Source organism: Manduca sexta, chromosome 5 (assembly GCF_014839805.1).
Source record: "Manduca sexta isolate Smith_Timp_Sample1 chromosome 5, JHU_Msex_v1.0, whole genome shotgun sequence".
Classification (NCBI taxonomy): Eukaryota; Metazoa; Arthropoda; class Insecta; order Lepidoptera; family Sphingidae; genus Manduca; species Manduca sexta.
In genome coordinates, this window is record NC_051119.1 from 3,684,786 (window position 1) to 3,703,325 (window position 18,540).

The window sequence follows — 18,540 nt, forward strand, 5'->3', positions numbered from 1 at the left end:
CTGTTAACCCAGGCCTCCTCGAAAGATAAGACCAATCTCTTTGCATACAAAAATTAATAATTACCTACGAAAAGTACTTTTTACTGTTTTGAATGACGAGACGAGCTTGCCGTTAGTCTGGTGGTAGGCGATACGACCGCCCATAAGCAGTAGAAACACCATCAATACCTTAAATTACAATGTGTTGTTTGGTTTTCCACTGCGCTCGCCATCCTGAGACATGAGATGTTAAGTCTCATTATGTTTAGTAGTTACATTGACTACAATGTCCTTCAAACCGGAACACAACAGTGACTACACGCTGCTGCTTGGCAGCAGAAATAGACCTTGCGGTGGTACCTACCCAGACGTACTCTCACATTTGACTTAACGCCAATAACAATACATCAAAAGACTGTTCCGGATTTTTACCATGGATCGTCAAATGATTAAAATCTCTCAGCTCAGCTCCAGAAAGTCATGTCTGCCGTAATCTATAAAATTACCGTGCCTTCCCCCGAAAGACCTTTTCATAGCGTCATGCGCGCGAAAATTGTAGCGTAAATTGGGACAGCGATTTGTGTGATAGCCTAATTAAAAGGGTTTGCGTTAAGGGCTGCGAAGTGTTAAATTAGGAGTGGTGATAACCCTATAATACCCTTAAGGGGACGTGGGCTCCTTTGATATTGTTTATGTTCATGGATGATCATTTATTAATTATTAACAATTTATGGTTTTATTCCTTCTACGGGAGCATATCCGCCTTTTTGCAAATGACAACATTACAAAATCTAAAGTTGCCTAATACAAAAATACCGTTTCTTAAATTTTTGATTTTGATGACGTCATACATACGGTTGAATGAAGTAGTTCCTTTGTCCATCTTACTATTTCCAAAAAAACTAAGACACCGTCATTCGTCAATGTCGTATGTCAATATTGTGCGTGCCAATGCCATGTCAATATTAACGCTTGTCAATATTGTGCGTGACGTGCATGCCAGTTACATAACAAGCCAGCCTAACTCCGTCCAGAAGCGTGCCTAGGAGGGGGGATACGGACGTTAGGTCTTAGTACACCAAGCTAATGTATTGCAAGTCTGTCATAATATATTAGCAATCACTTTATCATTTAAACCCATATGTGAACAAATAACAGTCATTAATCATTTGTTTTAGTACCAATTAGTTTAACGTTAAAAAAGTTCAAACAGGCTAAAATAATATGGATAGAAATGATAACAGAGTTTAATTTTATAAGGTTTATTTATTTTAAACGAAACCTCCATCGTTTAGACCTATTTTGTAAAATAATACGCTTTAGTTTTGAAAATAAAGATTTAATTTATGATGATATAAAAATATTGTTATCTTTTGAGCCGTTGCCCGCAAATATTATAACATAGGCGAACCTGTGTTACCACAAAAAATAGTTTTAATGTTATTTTTTAATATAAACTAGATTTTACTCGCGGCTGCGGCCGTGTAAAACAGTTTTTCCGGGAGAAAATTCCTGCTTTATATTTTCCGGGGTCAAAATAGAGCCTATACCTTCAGTTGGACCTCTAGCAATGTATAGGTGGAAATTGCATCTCTGTCTATGCTGTAGATTTTGCGTGATACATATAAAAACATATAGACAGACAAGAATTCTAAAAACTGTTGTTTTGGGCTCTATTGCTCTAATCCTAGTTTTATTTTCCAACTAATTTTGTAGTTTACTGCGAATTAGCGGTGTGCGTAAATGTATTTCTGTATGACAGTGTGATGGTGCTGCTGCGATGAATTTTCTTTGTTATTATCTATAGTACTGCCCAGTGGCGAAGGATGAAAATTTTCAAAAGGGAACCCGACGAAATATTTTTTCTACAGTTAACATAATATAATACGCTGTCCACAATAAATTAAAATCAGTAAAATAACATAATACTTAATAATTTCCTTCTAACATAAAAATTATGTCTAGTCTCTAAATTTACATAATAATCATATATTTTGAACATAGGTACCCTAAAAGAGTCCAACAAGAATTAATAACGCACCAACACTAATTATACATTCTAAATTATTAAAAATATTTCGCGCCAATAGCTCAACATAAGCCGCAAATTCTCGGGTTACCCTGAAGTACACAGACACGCACGCACACATGTATTTTTACGTCACTTCCAAAACATTAGACAAAGACACCGCGCTGCGTGTGAAAGAGACAACAATATCGCGAGGGAAGCTATGCGCCGCCGGGTTCACTTCGAACACTATAAGGCGCGAGCACTGCGCGCGAGTTACGATTTAACGAATTAATATGAACGACAGATATCATTGAAGTATTGATTTAATTTAATAAATATGAGATGACTTGTTTAATATACTAGTTTTATTCTAGTTATATTGTTAGATATTTCTTTTATTATTTTTAAATAATTTACAAAAGGTAACCCGGTAGGAATCGGCTTGTATGGACGCTTCGCCACTGGTACTGCCAGTAGTACTGCCAGTAGGGCGTGTACGTAGTACATATCGACGGTTGAAGGGTTGGCTTAAGCGACATTTATTTCGACAAATTTTAACTAGGTTCAAAAATACATATAAAAATGCTGATTTTAAATATGTATGAAACTTATACAATAAGCGGCGATAGCCTAGTTGGGTGTGGAACGGACTGCCGAGACAAATGTCCGCAGGTTCAAATCCCAAGGGCACACACCTCAAACTTTTCTAAAATCATGTGTGTATTCTTTGTGAATTTATCGTTCGCTTTAACGGTGAAGGAAAAAATCGTGAGGAAACCTGCACATCTGAGAAGTTCTCTATAGGAATTTCGAAGGTGTGTGAAGTCTAACAATCCGCACTAGGTCAGCGTGGTGGACTAAGGCCTAATCCCTCTCAGTAGTAGAGGAGGCCCATGCCCAACAGTGAGCAAGTATATAATACAGGGCTGATATTATTATTATTATGAAACTTATTGTCTCAAAAAAATGTCCCTTGAGTCAATTAGCCTTTCACCCCTCGATACATTTTGATGGGCGAGTATAATTAATATTACTTTTATTAATATTTATTTTGTTCGAAAATTCCACTATTTTGTTTTACATCTACGTTCGAGTTACTCTATATAAAATGTTATTTTGCAAAAGGTATGCAGTTTCATTTGGTATCGCAATATCAAAATGACTCTATATATAGCTTTGTATATAATGCCTTTAAAATATTCTATTGATAAATGTGGTACAACAACATATTTTTCAAAGCTGTTAGCGTGACCCTACATTAGTTTCGACATATTTGTATTGAGTAGGATGACCAGTATTTGCGATTAGTAGGAGATATTTTTTTAATTTTATTTTGAAGGTTGCTAGAGACAGGAGAAAATATACGGTTATATTTAAGCTAATTATTGCCTTTATGCAAGATTATTTTGTAGTAGAAATAAAATAGTTACTGCTTTCAGACTTCGTTCTGGACACATTCCTCTAAATAGTTTTGGATATTTAATGACAAAGATTCGCCAAATTGTGCCGAGTGTGGTAAGGTGGAAGATCTGTCACATGTCTTAGCGGAATGTGTCCGTAATGAGGCTGAAAGAATTACGTTTAATCTAAAATACAATCTTAGCTTATGTGAAACAGGCATATGTAATTGTATTCTAGCAACCCCTTTGTCTGAAGAGGCAATAATGATGTACAATATTGCAGATATTTATGTTAAGCGTCGCTAATTTATAAGGTTAACCAATGAGGGTGACATGTTTTGATTGTAAACTATACTATAAATATAATAAAGAGAAAAAAAAAAAGATTATTTTGTAACAGAGCCTATACTTCGAATGGACTTTAGACACCATCATGTTAGAATGATTGAAACTATCAAAGATTATGTTGACATCGGTTTACATTATACATTTTTTATAGAGGCATGACAAAGTGACGCCACCGCACCTGATGGTAAGTGAAGTGGTGCCAATAGAATGTCGACTGACGAGAGATGATTACCCTTCGACAGTCGACACAGTTATACCGGCCTATTGGAACCTGGTGTACACAGGCTGATCCCGGAATGCGATACATTGTGCGCCACTATGGCGGGTTTTAACACTTTGTGTACGGTGGTCGCTATCCGGGCGGATATAAAACATATCCTACCAACCACAAAATACTGTCAAATAATTAATATTATAACATATAAAGTGTATTCGTGTATAAAATTACAAACACGGAACATTATTGTATTACTTTTATGACAGTTTGAATATAGAATGTCACGAAAAAACAATATGGCGACAATATTGGTACAATAATGGAGTAATTACTTGTATAGTGAAATGCACAATGTAATTGAATGTAATAACGATTATGTTGCGAAAAACTAGATTGGATATTATTTTATACAAGTAGTATGATAATTATAATTAAGTCGTTCTTCATTTATTATAATCTGTCACCTATCAAGTGGCTCGCGGAAGCCCTTTGAGAACGAACTTTATGAGTATAAAATAAAGTATATTTTTGCATTTCTTTTTACAGTTCGATGATTCATGGATCTAGTGAATACTATATAATGTTGCTCGTATTACCCAAAGAAAGCCCACATGTTATGCAAAGGTGACAGAACCCTAGTGATTTACACACATCTTCATGAACATTATTACATCAACATCGAGCAACATAATCTAGAACTTATTGCATGGCGTTAAATTATATTATAGCCTTTAAAATACTGTGAGAAATCTTGTAATGACCTGTGATATGCTGGTTTAAATATTGTTTTAATAGAAACATAACTTGCGCTATAATTGGCTGCAGAAATACATACTCTAACAAACAAGACAAGTAGCGCCACCTTTATTGACCTTGCAATCAAGCTTATCGCAGATAACCAATCGATGGCGCCACAATCAAATTAAATCGCTCTATGGTTTACTGCAATTTAATAATATAAGAAGACATCAATGAGAGGCTCGGATTAGTGCAGTTCTCAGTGCTTCTTTTTAAGGCTTCACACGGAGACGCTCGCCGGACTTCACTATCGAACAGTCACTTTTTATTATAACTCAAAACGTCGCGTTTTCGGTCAGCTTCAACTGCGTGGAACTGTCTTTGGGACGCGATATTTTAATACGTTTATTATGTACTATGAACTCGTATTTTTTCACGTATTTTTTTTTACCGTTTTGACCTGACGTGACCTTCTGCTCTATTACAAAACTACATTTACACGAATTAATAATATAATAATATCATCCCTGTATTATATACTGTCCCACTGGTGGGCAGGGGCCTCCTCTACTACTAAGGGGGATTAGGTCTTACTCCACCACGCTGGCCTAGTGCGGATTAATAGACTTCACACACCCTCGAAATTTCTATAGAGAACTTCTCAGGTATGCAGGTTTTCTCACGAAGTTTTCCTTCACCGTTAAAGCAAGCGATAATTCACAAAGAATACAAACTTTTTTTTTAGAAATGTCAGATGTGTGTGTCTTTAGGATTTGAACCTGCTGTCACTCGTCTCGGCAGTCCGTTCCACAACCAACTAGGCTATCAATGCTATTACGAGGATTCTTCTGTACTAAATATCCAGCATGTAATATAAAAATCAACCATATTTCCCTCAACATAAATTTCGCAAAACACTAAGCCGTGGCAACCCTAACTACAATGTACCTTAAAATATTGAATGTCAAAATCAAAATATTACCCATACAGTGTACAACAAATTGGGTGGGTCTGATTTATGTCTTTCAAACGTGATCCCAATAACAGTTGCTGTGTTGATTTACTGTGTAGGCTCCTTCTAAATATGACTCCCTGGTACCCCGGGTAACGTTCGCTTGTATTTAGACTGGTTTATCTCTCCAGATCATTAATATTTAGTCCTTTGTCTATAGCGTGTTTAGGTCTTAAGCCACTGGAGTAAAGATTCAGTTTTCAGTTAGGTACTAATTGCGGATACAAATTCAGAGGGAGTCTCGCGTAGAATACCTTCCGTTTCGTTGCATTCCTGTCACAGTTTTTAGACATGCATGAATATAGTGATTCCAATAATGAATTATGATTTTCTGCAAAGGCTCTTTCCGAATATGATTCCCTGGTACCTGAGAAATATATGCTTATATAAATTAGATAAAATAAAATAAAAATAATTATGCGTAGATGTAGTGCAATAAGGCATTAACAGTGCAGTCCAGGATTCCATTTCCAATAACTCTATCTAGAAGGACATTTGCAATTAAAAAATCTATCTAACATTTCTTCAATGGTACACATGTGATTCCGATAGCGCTGGTTTCTTGATCTGCGAAGACTCCTTCTAAACATGTTTGCCTAGTACATCGATAACTCAGTGCAGAAACGTAACAATATCTTTATCAAGTTTATAAGCGCCGACCCCAGAGTGGAGTGAATACAGGGACATAAAAGAAGACTTTATTAGAAAAACAATTGAGTTTAAAATTGAACAATAATCAAACATCAAACGTCCCTGGCAAAAACAGTACGACAGCTCAATATGGCTGTCCGCTATATCATGAAAGTAAAAAGTGTACTAATTGCCACTCGGTCTCGTTGGGTCATTTTGGCCAATTATGGCGTCCTTCCTTTTGTGACAAAAAATATCTGAGAGTCGTTATTCAATTCTGTTTGTTTCTGTAGCTTTATTAATATTTATGTTTTCTTGAAACTAGAGAAAGAATAGAAAGTAGAGGGGATAGAATTCTAAGATTATATAGAGCGGACATTAGGAAGTTGTACAAAATTTGACGTTTATGTGATGGTTACTCAATCGATACCATAGTTATTGCAAGAGAACGAAATATTAAAGTTCTTTCTTTTATAGCACAACAAAGTGAACTCACTGCACCTGATGGTAAGTTAAATGGGTTTCAATAGAATGTCGACTGATGAGAGATGATTACCCTGCGACAGTCGACATAATTACAGAGGCTGGTCCCATAGGGATCACTTTGCCATGCACGTAGGTATAAAACGAGCTTTAATTTTACGCAAGGCAAAGTCCATGTGTCCATAGGATTACCGACCTCCATGGACGACGTTGACCACTTACCATTTTGGACCGATAGCTCTATCTTAGGAGTTAAAAAAAATCACCAAAAATACAACTCGACAGAAATATACGCAATCCAATATTGAATCGAAATTACCATCCCAAAAAGACCGAATTACACTCAAACGGAGGCACAATAGAACGTAATACGTAGGTCGAACGTATAAAGGGATCGTCTGAGATTATACCATTGTATTGGAGTCTTCCATCTTGATAAACACATTACTTTGATTGCTTTGAGGTGCTCGTGCGTTGAGATTAGACATGGTTGATATTTTTATATCCGAGCAGTTGCTTGATTATCTTTAGACAAGGAAAAAAGGCCTGCCTTGGGGACCCTTCTTTTGTTTTTGCCTTTTGTCGGTGAAGTACAATATTTTACCAATGACGAGGTTTTTATTTTTTTACTGCCTTAACAGGCAAACGAGCTAGCGGTCTGACTGATGGTAAGCAGCAACCGTCGCCTATGAACTTGGCAATGCCAGAGGCACAGCCAAGCCGTTGTCTACTGGGAATTTTCCTGGTTAGACTTTACTATTTATGTTGTACATACTTGAATACTTATGAATGTGTTGCTTGATTTGAGAAAACTTTGAAACTGTAAAGATTACATACATAGATAGCATTCTGCCTTTTACCTTTTACGGGAAATCTGATGCTTAGTCACTCTTATGTGAGTTTCTAGTAGGGTGGACACCGCACCAACAAACGAACATCATGCCTTTCATGAAGGAGTGAACAGAGGTGCAACCAGAGCTTCCACTTTTCGCAAAGTGTGTTCCGTCCCATAATATGATAGGAGGCGAACCTATCGCCATATTGGGCACAAATCCCAAAATCCGTGGGTGATACTGAGCAGAGAAACCCATTATGTTTCCCAACCGGAGAATGGAACCTGGCCCTCAGAGCGCTGTAGTATTACGCCACCGAAGCAGTCAACATTGTCCAAGCACTGTTATGTTTCAATTTAAAAGGCATTGTAGCTACTATAACTTCTGCATTAAAGACTTTCACTCTCCCCCGAGCAACCGGCATTGAGAATTCGTTCTATACATTTTTAGCGCACGAGTTACGGTGGGAATATGTAAAGAATAAAAGCGGCGATAGCCTAGTTGGGGGTACGGACTACCGAGGCGAGTGTCCGCAGGTTCAACTGCATGTCTGACTTTTCCAGTCACGTGTGTATTCTTTATGAATTGCCTGTTAAAAAGGTATTAGATCCCAATTAATCTCATGTATACCGAGCCTATTTACCGAACACTGTTCCATATTCCAACAAGGGGCGTTACCCTAGTTAGGTATGGAACAGCTGCCGAGACGAATGTCCGCAGGATCAAATCTCAATGGCACACACCTCTGACTTGTCAAAAAAGTCATGTGTGTATTCTTTGGGAATTATCCCATGCTTTAACGGTGAAAGAAAACCTGCATACCTGAGAAATTCTCTATAGAAATTTTGAGGGTGTGTGAAGTCTGCCAATCCGCACTAGGCCAGCGTAGTGGACTAAGACCTAATCCCTCTCATTAGTAGAAGAAGCCCGTGCCCAGCAGTGGGACAGTATGTATACAGGGCTGATTTTACATTTATATTTTATTATATTCCATACTCCGAATGAATACCGACCAGAAATACCAAACACACGAAATTATACCATACGAAACAAATCACCTACTTTAAATTTAATTGGGTGAAAAAACCATTCATGTTTGTACCAAATATACCACGTTCCATATTTTAATGATTTACAAATAAATTTACATCGCAGAGATTTCTCTTTGACAAGCAATTAACTGCAGCAGTGGTTTTAATCACGTGAAAAAACTTAAGGGAAACGAAATGCGGGCAACAGATGTGAATGTGGCCTGCTTTTAGTTTGATACTCATTGATAGGGAGATTGATGATTTAGATTTAATAATTATAACAATAAAGCTGTTTTGTCGTGGTGGTGTAGTTGTATTGCGGTACTGCAATGCTAAGGTCTCGGATATTGGGTTTTTATATTTAGTATTAGCCCGGACTCTAAAATTTGAACCCGATTTGGCGATAGGCTTTCCCTTATGACTTGGTATGTAATACATATGGTGGAAAGTGGGTGCACCAGTCGGGCTTCTGCCTACCCTTTTGGGGATAAAAGGCGTTGTGTGTGGGTAAAACTGTATTAGGTTTATTTTGCTAACCGCTAGGCACGGGTCTTCCCTACCATTTCGAGTCCATTGAGATTATGTAGTCAATATTAAACTTTGAGTCCAGTTTTTCTCCTTCTTTCCGTACCATGGGAGACAACTTTTCTAACGATCATAAATTCTGAAATTGAAATAGGCCGGTATATTAAACAAAAAAAAAAACTACGTTCGAAATTTGAAATTTGAAAGTTCACAGTCCAATTACCGTAGTGAAGCTGGCCATCCCATACGCCCGTGTGTCAAAAACTCAACGACACCGAGTAAATTTACTAGCTCGTTATTTTCTAGTGGTCGCACTTAGTTAACAAGTATTTATGAATGTTCTGCCTCTTTCGCACCTATCTATTACTAATTAGTGTAGAAAGAGATACCTATCAGATGCTTTACAATTTCAACAGCAACAATACGTCTCAAGTGCACGATGTTGTTAATAGAAACCTGTGAAATTCATTTGTTTTGTTTCAATGATTGGCCTTTTGAAGTTGAAATCCTGTTTATAATTTCCAAGTTTGATGCATTGCTATAATATTTTTTAGCAAATATACAAGTAATACACCAGATAACGAGTCCTTTGTGTAATTTTTCCCTTCTTGAGGTCCTTCAAGCGGAGCGTGAAGAAGCAATTATGTAAGCCGGCATGTCTATGCCGACTTACATAATGCTTGTATCTTCTTGGTAAGTCGGTACGTTCTTTAGGCATCACTTCGCTTATCTTAAGCTATTTTGCCGAGCTTCGTAAAAAAAGCAGCAATAACCCAAAATAGTATTATAATCCCTGTTCCACGCCTAGCAACTAAGAGTACCAGCAGGTCTCAGCACCCAACAGGCATGAATTAAAAGTATAACTTAAAATTATTCTCGAATTTCATATTAATTCTAATCATCTTAACTGAACAACTGACAAGTCAAATATTGATAATAATTAATAATTTAATAAAGTAAATCAACATAATTTCTCACTAAATGTATGAGAACGAAATATTTGTTTGCTTCTGAGTGTTGAATGTTTTTGTACGTGCACAGCAATATGACCCCACTGTACCTGACCGTAAGTGGAAAGGTGTCCAATAGAATATCGACTGACGATGTCGACAACAGTTGGCATTAACTGCAAGCCTAGTTAAATAGATTTACAAATCCAAATGTATATTTAAAAGGGTCCTTAGCCCACAAACCTCAATAACTTCATTACATTCAACATCACTTAAGGTAACACAAGAACACAATTAAAGCTGAAAATGTTACTACGTATTATTGTCGTTCCAAATACCCCACAGAATAGAGTAGACACTCTCTTAATTTGTACGCGGCTCTTTCAAAAATGGTTAAAGTGATTTTGATGAAAATGTTTAAATGTTGTAATAGATTTTTTAAAGGTATTTTACTTTCTTGTAGTAAATAGTATATCCTTTATCTATATGTATAAAATGAGTCCCTATTTCCCTTGGTCACGCCATCACGCGTGAACGGCTGGACCGATTTCACCATTTTTTTTTGTTGTGTTTGTTATTGTCAGGAGAAGGATCTTATGAAAGAAAAAATTTAAGAATCATAGTGGCCCACATAAGTGTGTCGCGTTCCAGGATCAGCCTGTGCATATCCGGTTCTGACAGGCCGGCATAATTGTATCGACTGCCGAGCGATATTTTATTCTACCCGCCCCACTTACCATCAGGTGCAGTGGATTCAATTTTCCGCGCACGTATGAAAATAAAACGCTGTAAAAGATATTCAAATTAAAATATTGATAACACTGCTCTGTACTCACCTCTAAAATGGGAAAAGTTTGATGTGAAAAAAATAGCAACCAATCTGACTGCAAGGGCCGGTGTAGATATAGCGTCGCGCAGCGCAGCGATTTTTTTACTGTTGAACTATTATCGACATTGTTTTCATTGAAATAATATTCAAAATAAATTAACACAACCATGTAATTTATTCTTGTGAAATGGATTTTGAATTTTATTCCAATTAAGACATTGTCGATAATAGTTTAACAGTAAACAAATCTCTGTGCTGTGCTACATACATGCGCCGGCCCTTACTGGAAGTCATTGATACCTATGTTTAAAAACGTTGCACTGGTAAAAGCGTTGGAGTGTAAATTGTGTTTGAAACAAATATAAAGAGAATTGACCGACGCGCAGCATGAGAGCTCAGTGAATAATAAAATAGAACCGACTTCTTGAATTGACATGTGTTCTGAAGGTTTAGCACTGGTAGATCATATGTCAGAGTCTACCTGGGTAGATACCATCGCAATGTCTATTTCTGCAGCTAAGCAGCAGTGTGTAGTCACTGTTATATTGCGGTTTAAAGGACATTGTAGCCAGTGTAATTACTGGACATAATAAGATTTAACATCTCATGTCTTAGAATGGCGAGCGCAGTGGAATATCAAACAATACTTTGCAATTCAAGGTGTTGTATGGTGTTTTTACTGTTTATGGGCGATCGTATGGTTTACCATCACATCAATAGCAAGCTCGTCTCGTCATTTAGAGCAATAAAAAAATATTCGCCTTCATAGTTTGTTAACGTTCTTCTTTAGTGGTTGCACCGATGTTTTGTCATATTCATCGAAATAAAACTATTATTCGGATTTTATCGCTATTTAGTATAATATTCTCCCGATGTTTCGAAGACTACAGCCTTCATGGTTGCAGGGTGAGGTGTTGGTCGTCCGAAAAGTCAGTTACAATATCATTTTATTTAATTGATAAAATAATTATAATCACATTTAACTACATAGTAATTGAGGTAAATAATTTTCACAAATCCACCAGTTTTCTTATAATATTTCTAATATCCATTAAAATCTAAATTGCTTTAAGGATGGAGAAACTCTTACAAGTCTAGAAAACGCCAGACAAATTATATTTCAGGGAAACTCGATTGTAGCTACAAACCAGACTTTGAAGAACTTCGTCTAGGTTTTATTTGCTCGTGTTTATCAAAATATTATTTTACTCGTCTACGTTCGAATATTGGAAAATATTGTTGGTAAATAAGGCGCATTGTTGCGTAACTTTTTTGTGTACTTATACCCAATCGAATATGGGATTGTCCTAACAAACTTTTAAACTGTAATATGGATGTAAGTAGTGACTTTCCCGCCCTCACACCCACCACTACAACTCCTGTAAGCCAGGATCAGCAGTGGCACGCATTATGACACCGAGCAGTGAAGCTCGGCGAGTCTCAGGGAAAACTAATTTGTCATTATCCCGCAACGAAATTAATCAAATAGATATACGAAGAAGAACATAGCACATCAAAAATAAATAAAAGGGATATAAGCAGCTTATGTTTTACCAATGACCATTCGAATAAAGGCTACACCTTTTAAGGGATCCAATGTCGTAAAATTATGAATTTCGCATTATTACAACTCTGACGATGACATTTATATTATTTGGTGCCAAACTAGAAAGTTTGTATTTTATTTGCCAAATTATGAACGAAAGTTCCTGGTTTTTCAGCGATTATTGAATAATACTGCAAACTCCCCGTTACAAATCTATAGGAATCAAAGAAAATTTTCATTTCTAAATTAGCTTTGTTGTTAAAAGAACACGTAATTATATTTTATTATTTTAATTACTGTACTAAATATACATTTTTTCTTTTTAAATACAACTCCTTACATGAAACAAATTATTTTCAAATTTTCATTTTTCTAAACTATTCTTCATTTTCAATTCTTAAACTACTTTACAAACCACGTTCGCACACATTTCATCAACCTCACGAGGCTGTACATCATCAAGGTCCCACTGACAACCGTCGTCACCACCACGATGCCCACAAGCTCCAACTCTAGCATCTCAGACCACTTCATATTCGCTGCTGGCGCTCTGAAATGTCTTCCTCCGTGACGCAGAACGTGTTCAATCCACCATACAAACCGATGCAGAGGGGGTTGCGGTTGGTCATAAGTTAGCGAACGAAGACGGGATATACTGCGGCGGTAACTGGAAATTTCGAGAAGGTGTGACTTGTATGAGATGAAATACGCGACAATTCAAGCGTTAAGAGACATACTCGAAATATTGAATCAATTTCATCTTTGTGTAAGAAGTCAAGTAGATATTTAATGTATTGAACTATTTATTCATCAAAACTTAAGTTGCCACTTAAGAGCATGTTCTCAGCTAAGTTGCTTTATACCAAACTCAACTGTCTAAATCCGTCATATCCTGTGCCTTAAGATGACATTTCAGATGTTGATTTCTATCTATTAAATAGCGACGACTTTTAGAATGTTTTTATGTGACAGCATCTCAGCTGATATCGCATTTCAGAGCGTAAAGTTGTACCTATTAATATGACTTAATACATTTTATCGCATTTAAAGGATACTATAACGATTAGAATGTCTGATATCTTTGATGTTCTATTGAGAAAAATTCATCACGCCTTTGTGCCTAAAAGAGTAGGCACAGGTGCAACCGGGGCACGTGGGTTTGACAGAATTACAGGCCCATGAGAATTAGCGGAGAAAAAGGCAGATACTGACAGAAAACCTAGCATCACTTTGCACGACCCGAGATCGAGAAAAGTTACTTTTAATTGCCACATTACCAATGTCGTAGCTGAAATTGAAATTGAATTGAATATAAGGATGGCGTGCGTCAGTTTGAACTTATTTTGCTGAAATGATTTGACCTAACTTTTATAATTATCCGACATGAACCCGACTTATGAAATTTAAATCTGGGCAAATATTGATATAAAATTCACACAATTTTGTTTATGAAATAATCTTCTACACGGACGGAGCCACGAACAAAAGCTAGCTATGAGTATATTAATCACTGTTATCTTTTTATCCCGGGAAAATACGAAGCGGGACTTTCATCACAGAAAAACTCGATCACGCGAGCGGATCCACTGCCTAAAGCTAGTGTCTAATAAAATTTTACATTTTATTCCACAAATTCGGAAAGCTATTAACCTGCTATTACTCCGCACTCGAATGAAAATTACAATCTAATCACCATTAGAGGGACCTTTAGCGGCAATTCTGCCGTACCACTTCCCTTAGAGACCTTTAAAAATTTACTTCTGAACGTAGGAAGGACAATGACACGAATGGTATTAATGTTAATTCAATATAGGCACACGAAGAAAACGATGAATAAATTGAATGAATACTTTACTGCTTCCTCGGTCTAGTTTAATGTGGTTATGGAATGAAGAGCTGTAGGTTCGAATTACGGGTTGTGAAATATTTGGTTTTCCTAACACGATTATACTGGGATTGGACCTTTAGAGGCTTGGCGTCATATATTATGGCGGTATATTTGTACGTGATCTGAACTGCACCTGATGATAAGCAGCATTCGCCGGCTACATAGCATATAGTTTTATACATAATATTATTTATCACAACTTAGTTTTATACTAACCTGTCATCCTCGATTATTTTTAAAATCGTATTTCTCAAAACTTCCTCGGTGATGGTATCAAAAGGCAGTCTAACTCCGATACCTTTGTGACCATAGTGTTCTGTCTGGAACCACTGATCGAGTGATATTGGTATTCCTATCATGGGCACCTCGGCGCGGATGGCTTCATACGTCGAATGAATACCTCCTTGTGTTATAAATAGTTTCACATTCGGATGCTCTATAAACATATAAACCTTGTATAATTATATAATACTAGCTATTGCCCGCGGCTTCGCTCGCGTGAAGGAGTTTTCCAGTATACATTTTTACTTGACATGTGTCGTTATATTATGACTAAATTACACAAAATTATTATAAATTGTAACCTATATGTTATTCTGATGTATAACAAATATTACTGTAAAGTTTCATCCAAATCCGTTCAGTAATTTTTTTATGAAAGAGGAACAAACATACATACATCCATCCTCTCAAACTTTCGCATTTATAATTTTAGTAATATAAACCTACCATTCGTTGGGATCTTACCAATTATTTCCAAAAAGTTTTAATGCTCATAATGTTATGTTATAAATAAGTCAATGCAAAGTTTCATTTTTTCAAAACTGTTTTAGATTAAATATGTTTTAACTTTATGATCAGCCATATAAAATCCAATACTGCTTGCTCGCTGTGTCAGTATTTTTTGTGTAGAAGTTTCTAATGATTTCTAACGTTATGCGAATGTTGGACATTGATGTAAAACTATTTTGCGGATTTTATCGCGATTTCAAATTTAAGTTAATATTGAATCTGACGATTTCGGACGACCAACACATTAGTCCAATGAAGGCTCCAGAGTCTTCGGAACGTCGGGAGAAAAGTATTATATAAATAATTTAACCACGATAAATTTTAATTTGAAAACCATACGTGACTACTATCATCCATTTCATGTCGTGTGTAATATTTCTGGAGGGCTCAACGGTTACCCATTTTCAATCTTTATTCCTTTCCTTTAAAGGTTGTGTTCATTTTTCTGGTTATTGATGCTTAAGGGAAGTGGAGATCACCTTTGAAATGATGTACCAGTTAATTTATATACTTATACTAAGAAGGCCAAATAAATACGTACTCAGCAATTCAGGTTGTGGTAACCATTTGACTAACTTCACGTTTTTCGGTACATTTTGTGTTTTGTTACTCGCCCACTTCCATATAACGTTATATGGCAGCTCTGAAAACACCTTGTAAAATATTTGCATTTTTTGCGGAGGTAAAAGAGACTCTATGACAGTCGTCCCAAAACTTATATAAATAACTCCGCTTTTAGATTCATCCAGGTACGTCCTCAAATCCTGGAAGAAAAAACTTTATAATAAACGCTAACTAGTTTCAAACAATCGTCTTATAAAGAAATATCTTAAAAAAGGAAAATATACAGAGCTCATTAAAAGCTTGATTGTTTCCAAACCTTGTTGCACAAGTAGTGTTGCAAAGTTTATTACAAATAGTTTGTCTATTACCGTTATTTCGAAGGAATACACACCTGAGGCAATTCTTTTTCACTTTTCTGAATCACTGGTCCCATAAACACTACACTAGGAGGAACCGGCCGATTCCAATCCCAGGGTGGGAACTCATTTAACATCATCACGTAAATATTATTCAAGACATCCCTTATCGTGGGAGCGTCTGGTATCAATTTCTTCAACAAAGCATTCTCGATTTCCTCATGAGCATAGACTTGTCTATGAACCCATAATTCATTATAAATCTCGCTGATATATTCTATTAATGTCATATTGACAATCCTCTGTCTTATCACACTGGGATAATATAATGGGTTAACAGGAGCTCCAATTACTTCAGGATTGTTAATTGACATACCAAAAGAACTTACCAAAACCGCAGGTACTTTGTATATATAAGCGTAGACAGCTGTAATTCGGTAATACGCTTCTATAATAACTAAATCAAATCTTCGATTCTCTTTCATGAGGTTTTGTATCGGTTCGCTGGTATACTGCACTTCAAATACTTGTGTTAATGCATCTAATAAGGTTCTAAATTGCATGTGCATATCATTTTTCCCTCTTAAATTATTGCAAAATACTGACTTGTATACGGTGTACGAGATGTCATGAACATCTATTTCGGTTAGGTTTGCCGGTGGTTTGGTATTAGAATACGCTGGGTCCGTAGTTATCACTGTGAGTTCATGTCCTCTCTTAACTAGTTCTTCGATTAACGGCCGAAAAAATAACTGATGGCTTAAAGCGGGTGCTGGAATTACTGCCAAAATCTTTGCCGTTTCCGACGTTAAGAATAAATTTAGCACAATAAATAGTTTTAATTTGGACATTTTAATTTAAATTAAGAACGAGATTAACCAACATCACTGACGAGTGAAATAAAAAAAATAAATTAAATAAGTTTGTATATCGAACGGCGCTACCAAAGACAATATTGACGTTCTTATTTCGAATTGAGTATCGGTATCCAGTAATGAACACCGCAGCTGTGTAAATTTGTCTACATATTTTCATTGAGATTATTGGGTTTGCTTTTAAATTGGATATTATCATTCTCGGGTGATTTATTCATGTTTATAAAAGGCCTTCGTAAATTGGGTATTAGTTTTATACTATCAACTGTGTGAGTTTTATTATTAGATTGAATTAAAAAAATGGTATTATACTAGGTAGAAAAAAACACAGCAGAAGTGAAACTTCTGTAAAATACTCTACGAGATATTGAGATGGATATAAAGCATGAAGAGTATTAGGATATACATATTTAAGGATTATTATTTTTGCATAATACTTAAACATACTGGTGAAATTAATTTATTAGTGAGATTAAAATATTCACATAAATACAAAGACACAAATAATACAACACGCTTCACTTCTGCCCTATGTGCTGCCAAGACGAATGTCCGCAGGTTCAAATCCCAAGGGCACACACCTCTGACTTTTCTAAAAAATCATGTGTGTATTCTTTGTGAATTTATCGTTCGCTTTAACGGTGAAGGAAAACATCGTGAGGAAACCTGCACATCTGAGAAGTTCTCTATTGGAATTTCGAAGGTGTGTGAAGTCTACCAATCCGCACTAGGCCAGCGTGGTGGACTAAGGCCTAATCCCTCTCAGTAGTAGAGGAGACCCGTGCTCAGCAGTGGGCAAGAATATAATACAGGGCTGATATTATTATTATTATTATATATTTTTTTTATATATGATTTATTCTTTATAGTATTGCTAGCCCCACCCTAGAACTTAAGATACTTCCCAGTATATACCATTATGTCTACTCAGGTCGTTTCAGAGCTCGCTCTGGTCATATATTCTAGGCTACGTTGCGTTCCTGAAATTTACAATAATGGCTTCCTTGATACATAGATCCAGTTGGACGAACGGCTTGAATAAATTGCTTACATTATATTTTAAGACAGGGGTGGCGATAATGGCACGCAACATAATATTTTGGGTACGTCACTGATCAAAAATTCAGATGCATGAAAAAAGTTAATTATACTTTAATTTTAATTACGCTTGCAATTTAAACGTTGCAAAATGTACCTATTTATTGTTGTAAATACAGTGTTTTATTTATGTATTTTGTTTGGACAACCAACAAAGTATACCCCATACATATTTATTTGTTATACTAGCTTCCGCCGGCAGCTTCGCCCGCGTGGATTTCGGAGTTCAAAAATGCTCAGGAGGTGCTCAATTTGTCTGGATGTTATGGTATGCAGGTGGTCCGATTGTCCGGTCAGGGTTTGATGATGGGATCCTGGTGAAATCGAAGGAACTTTTAACCATTAAGGTTGCACACGCGACGGAAGCTTAATAAATGGAGTAACTTTTCCCGTTTTCCCAACATTTACCTTCACTGCTCTGCTCCTATTAATTGT

The 18,540-nt window shown here is 36.3% G+C and overlaps 1 protein-coding gene across 1 annotated transcript; it reads right to left on the reverse strand.

Annotated features, from left to right (window-relative positions):
- Positions 1 to 11,920: 11,920 nt before the first annotated feature.
- LOC115452061 (UDP-glucosyltransferase 2) lies at positions 11,921 to 17,092 on the reverse strand. Its single transcript, XM_030180509.2, has 4 exons — positions 16,168 to 17,092; positions 15,754 to 15,976; positions 14,637 to 14,856; positions 11,921 to 13,199 (listed from the first exon to the last, which is right to left on the reverse strand). The coding sequence occupies exons 1-4, from the start codon at positions 16,981 to 16,983 to the stop codon at positions 12,935 to 12,937; spliced, it is 1,524 nt and encodes a 507-aa protein (XP_030036369.2). The 5' UTR covers positions 16,984 to 17,092; the 3' UTR covers positions 11,921 to 12,934.
- Positions 17,093 to 18,540: the final 1,448 nt, after the last annotated feature.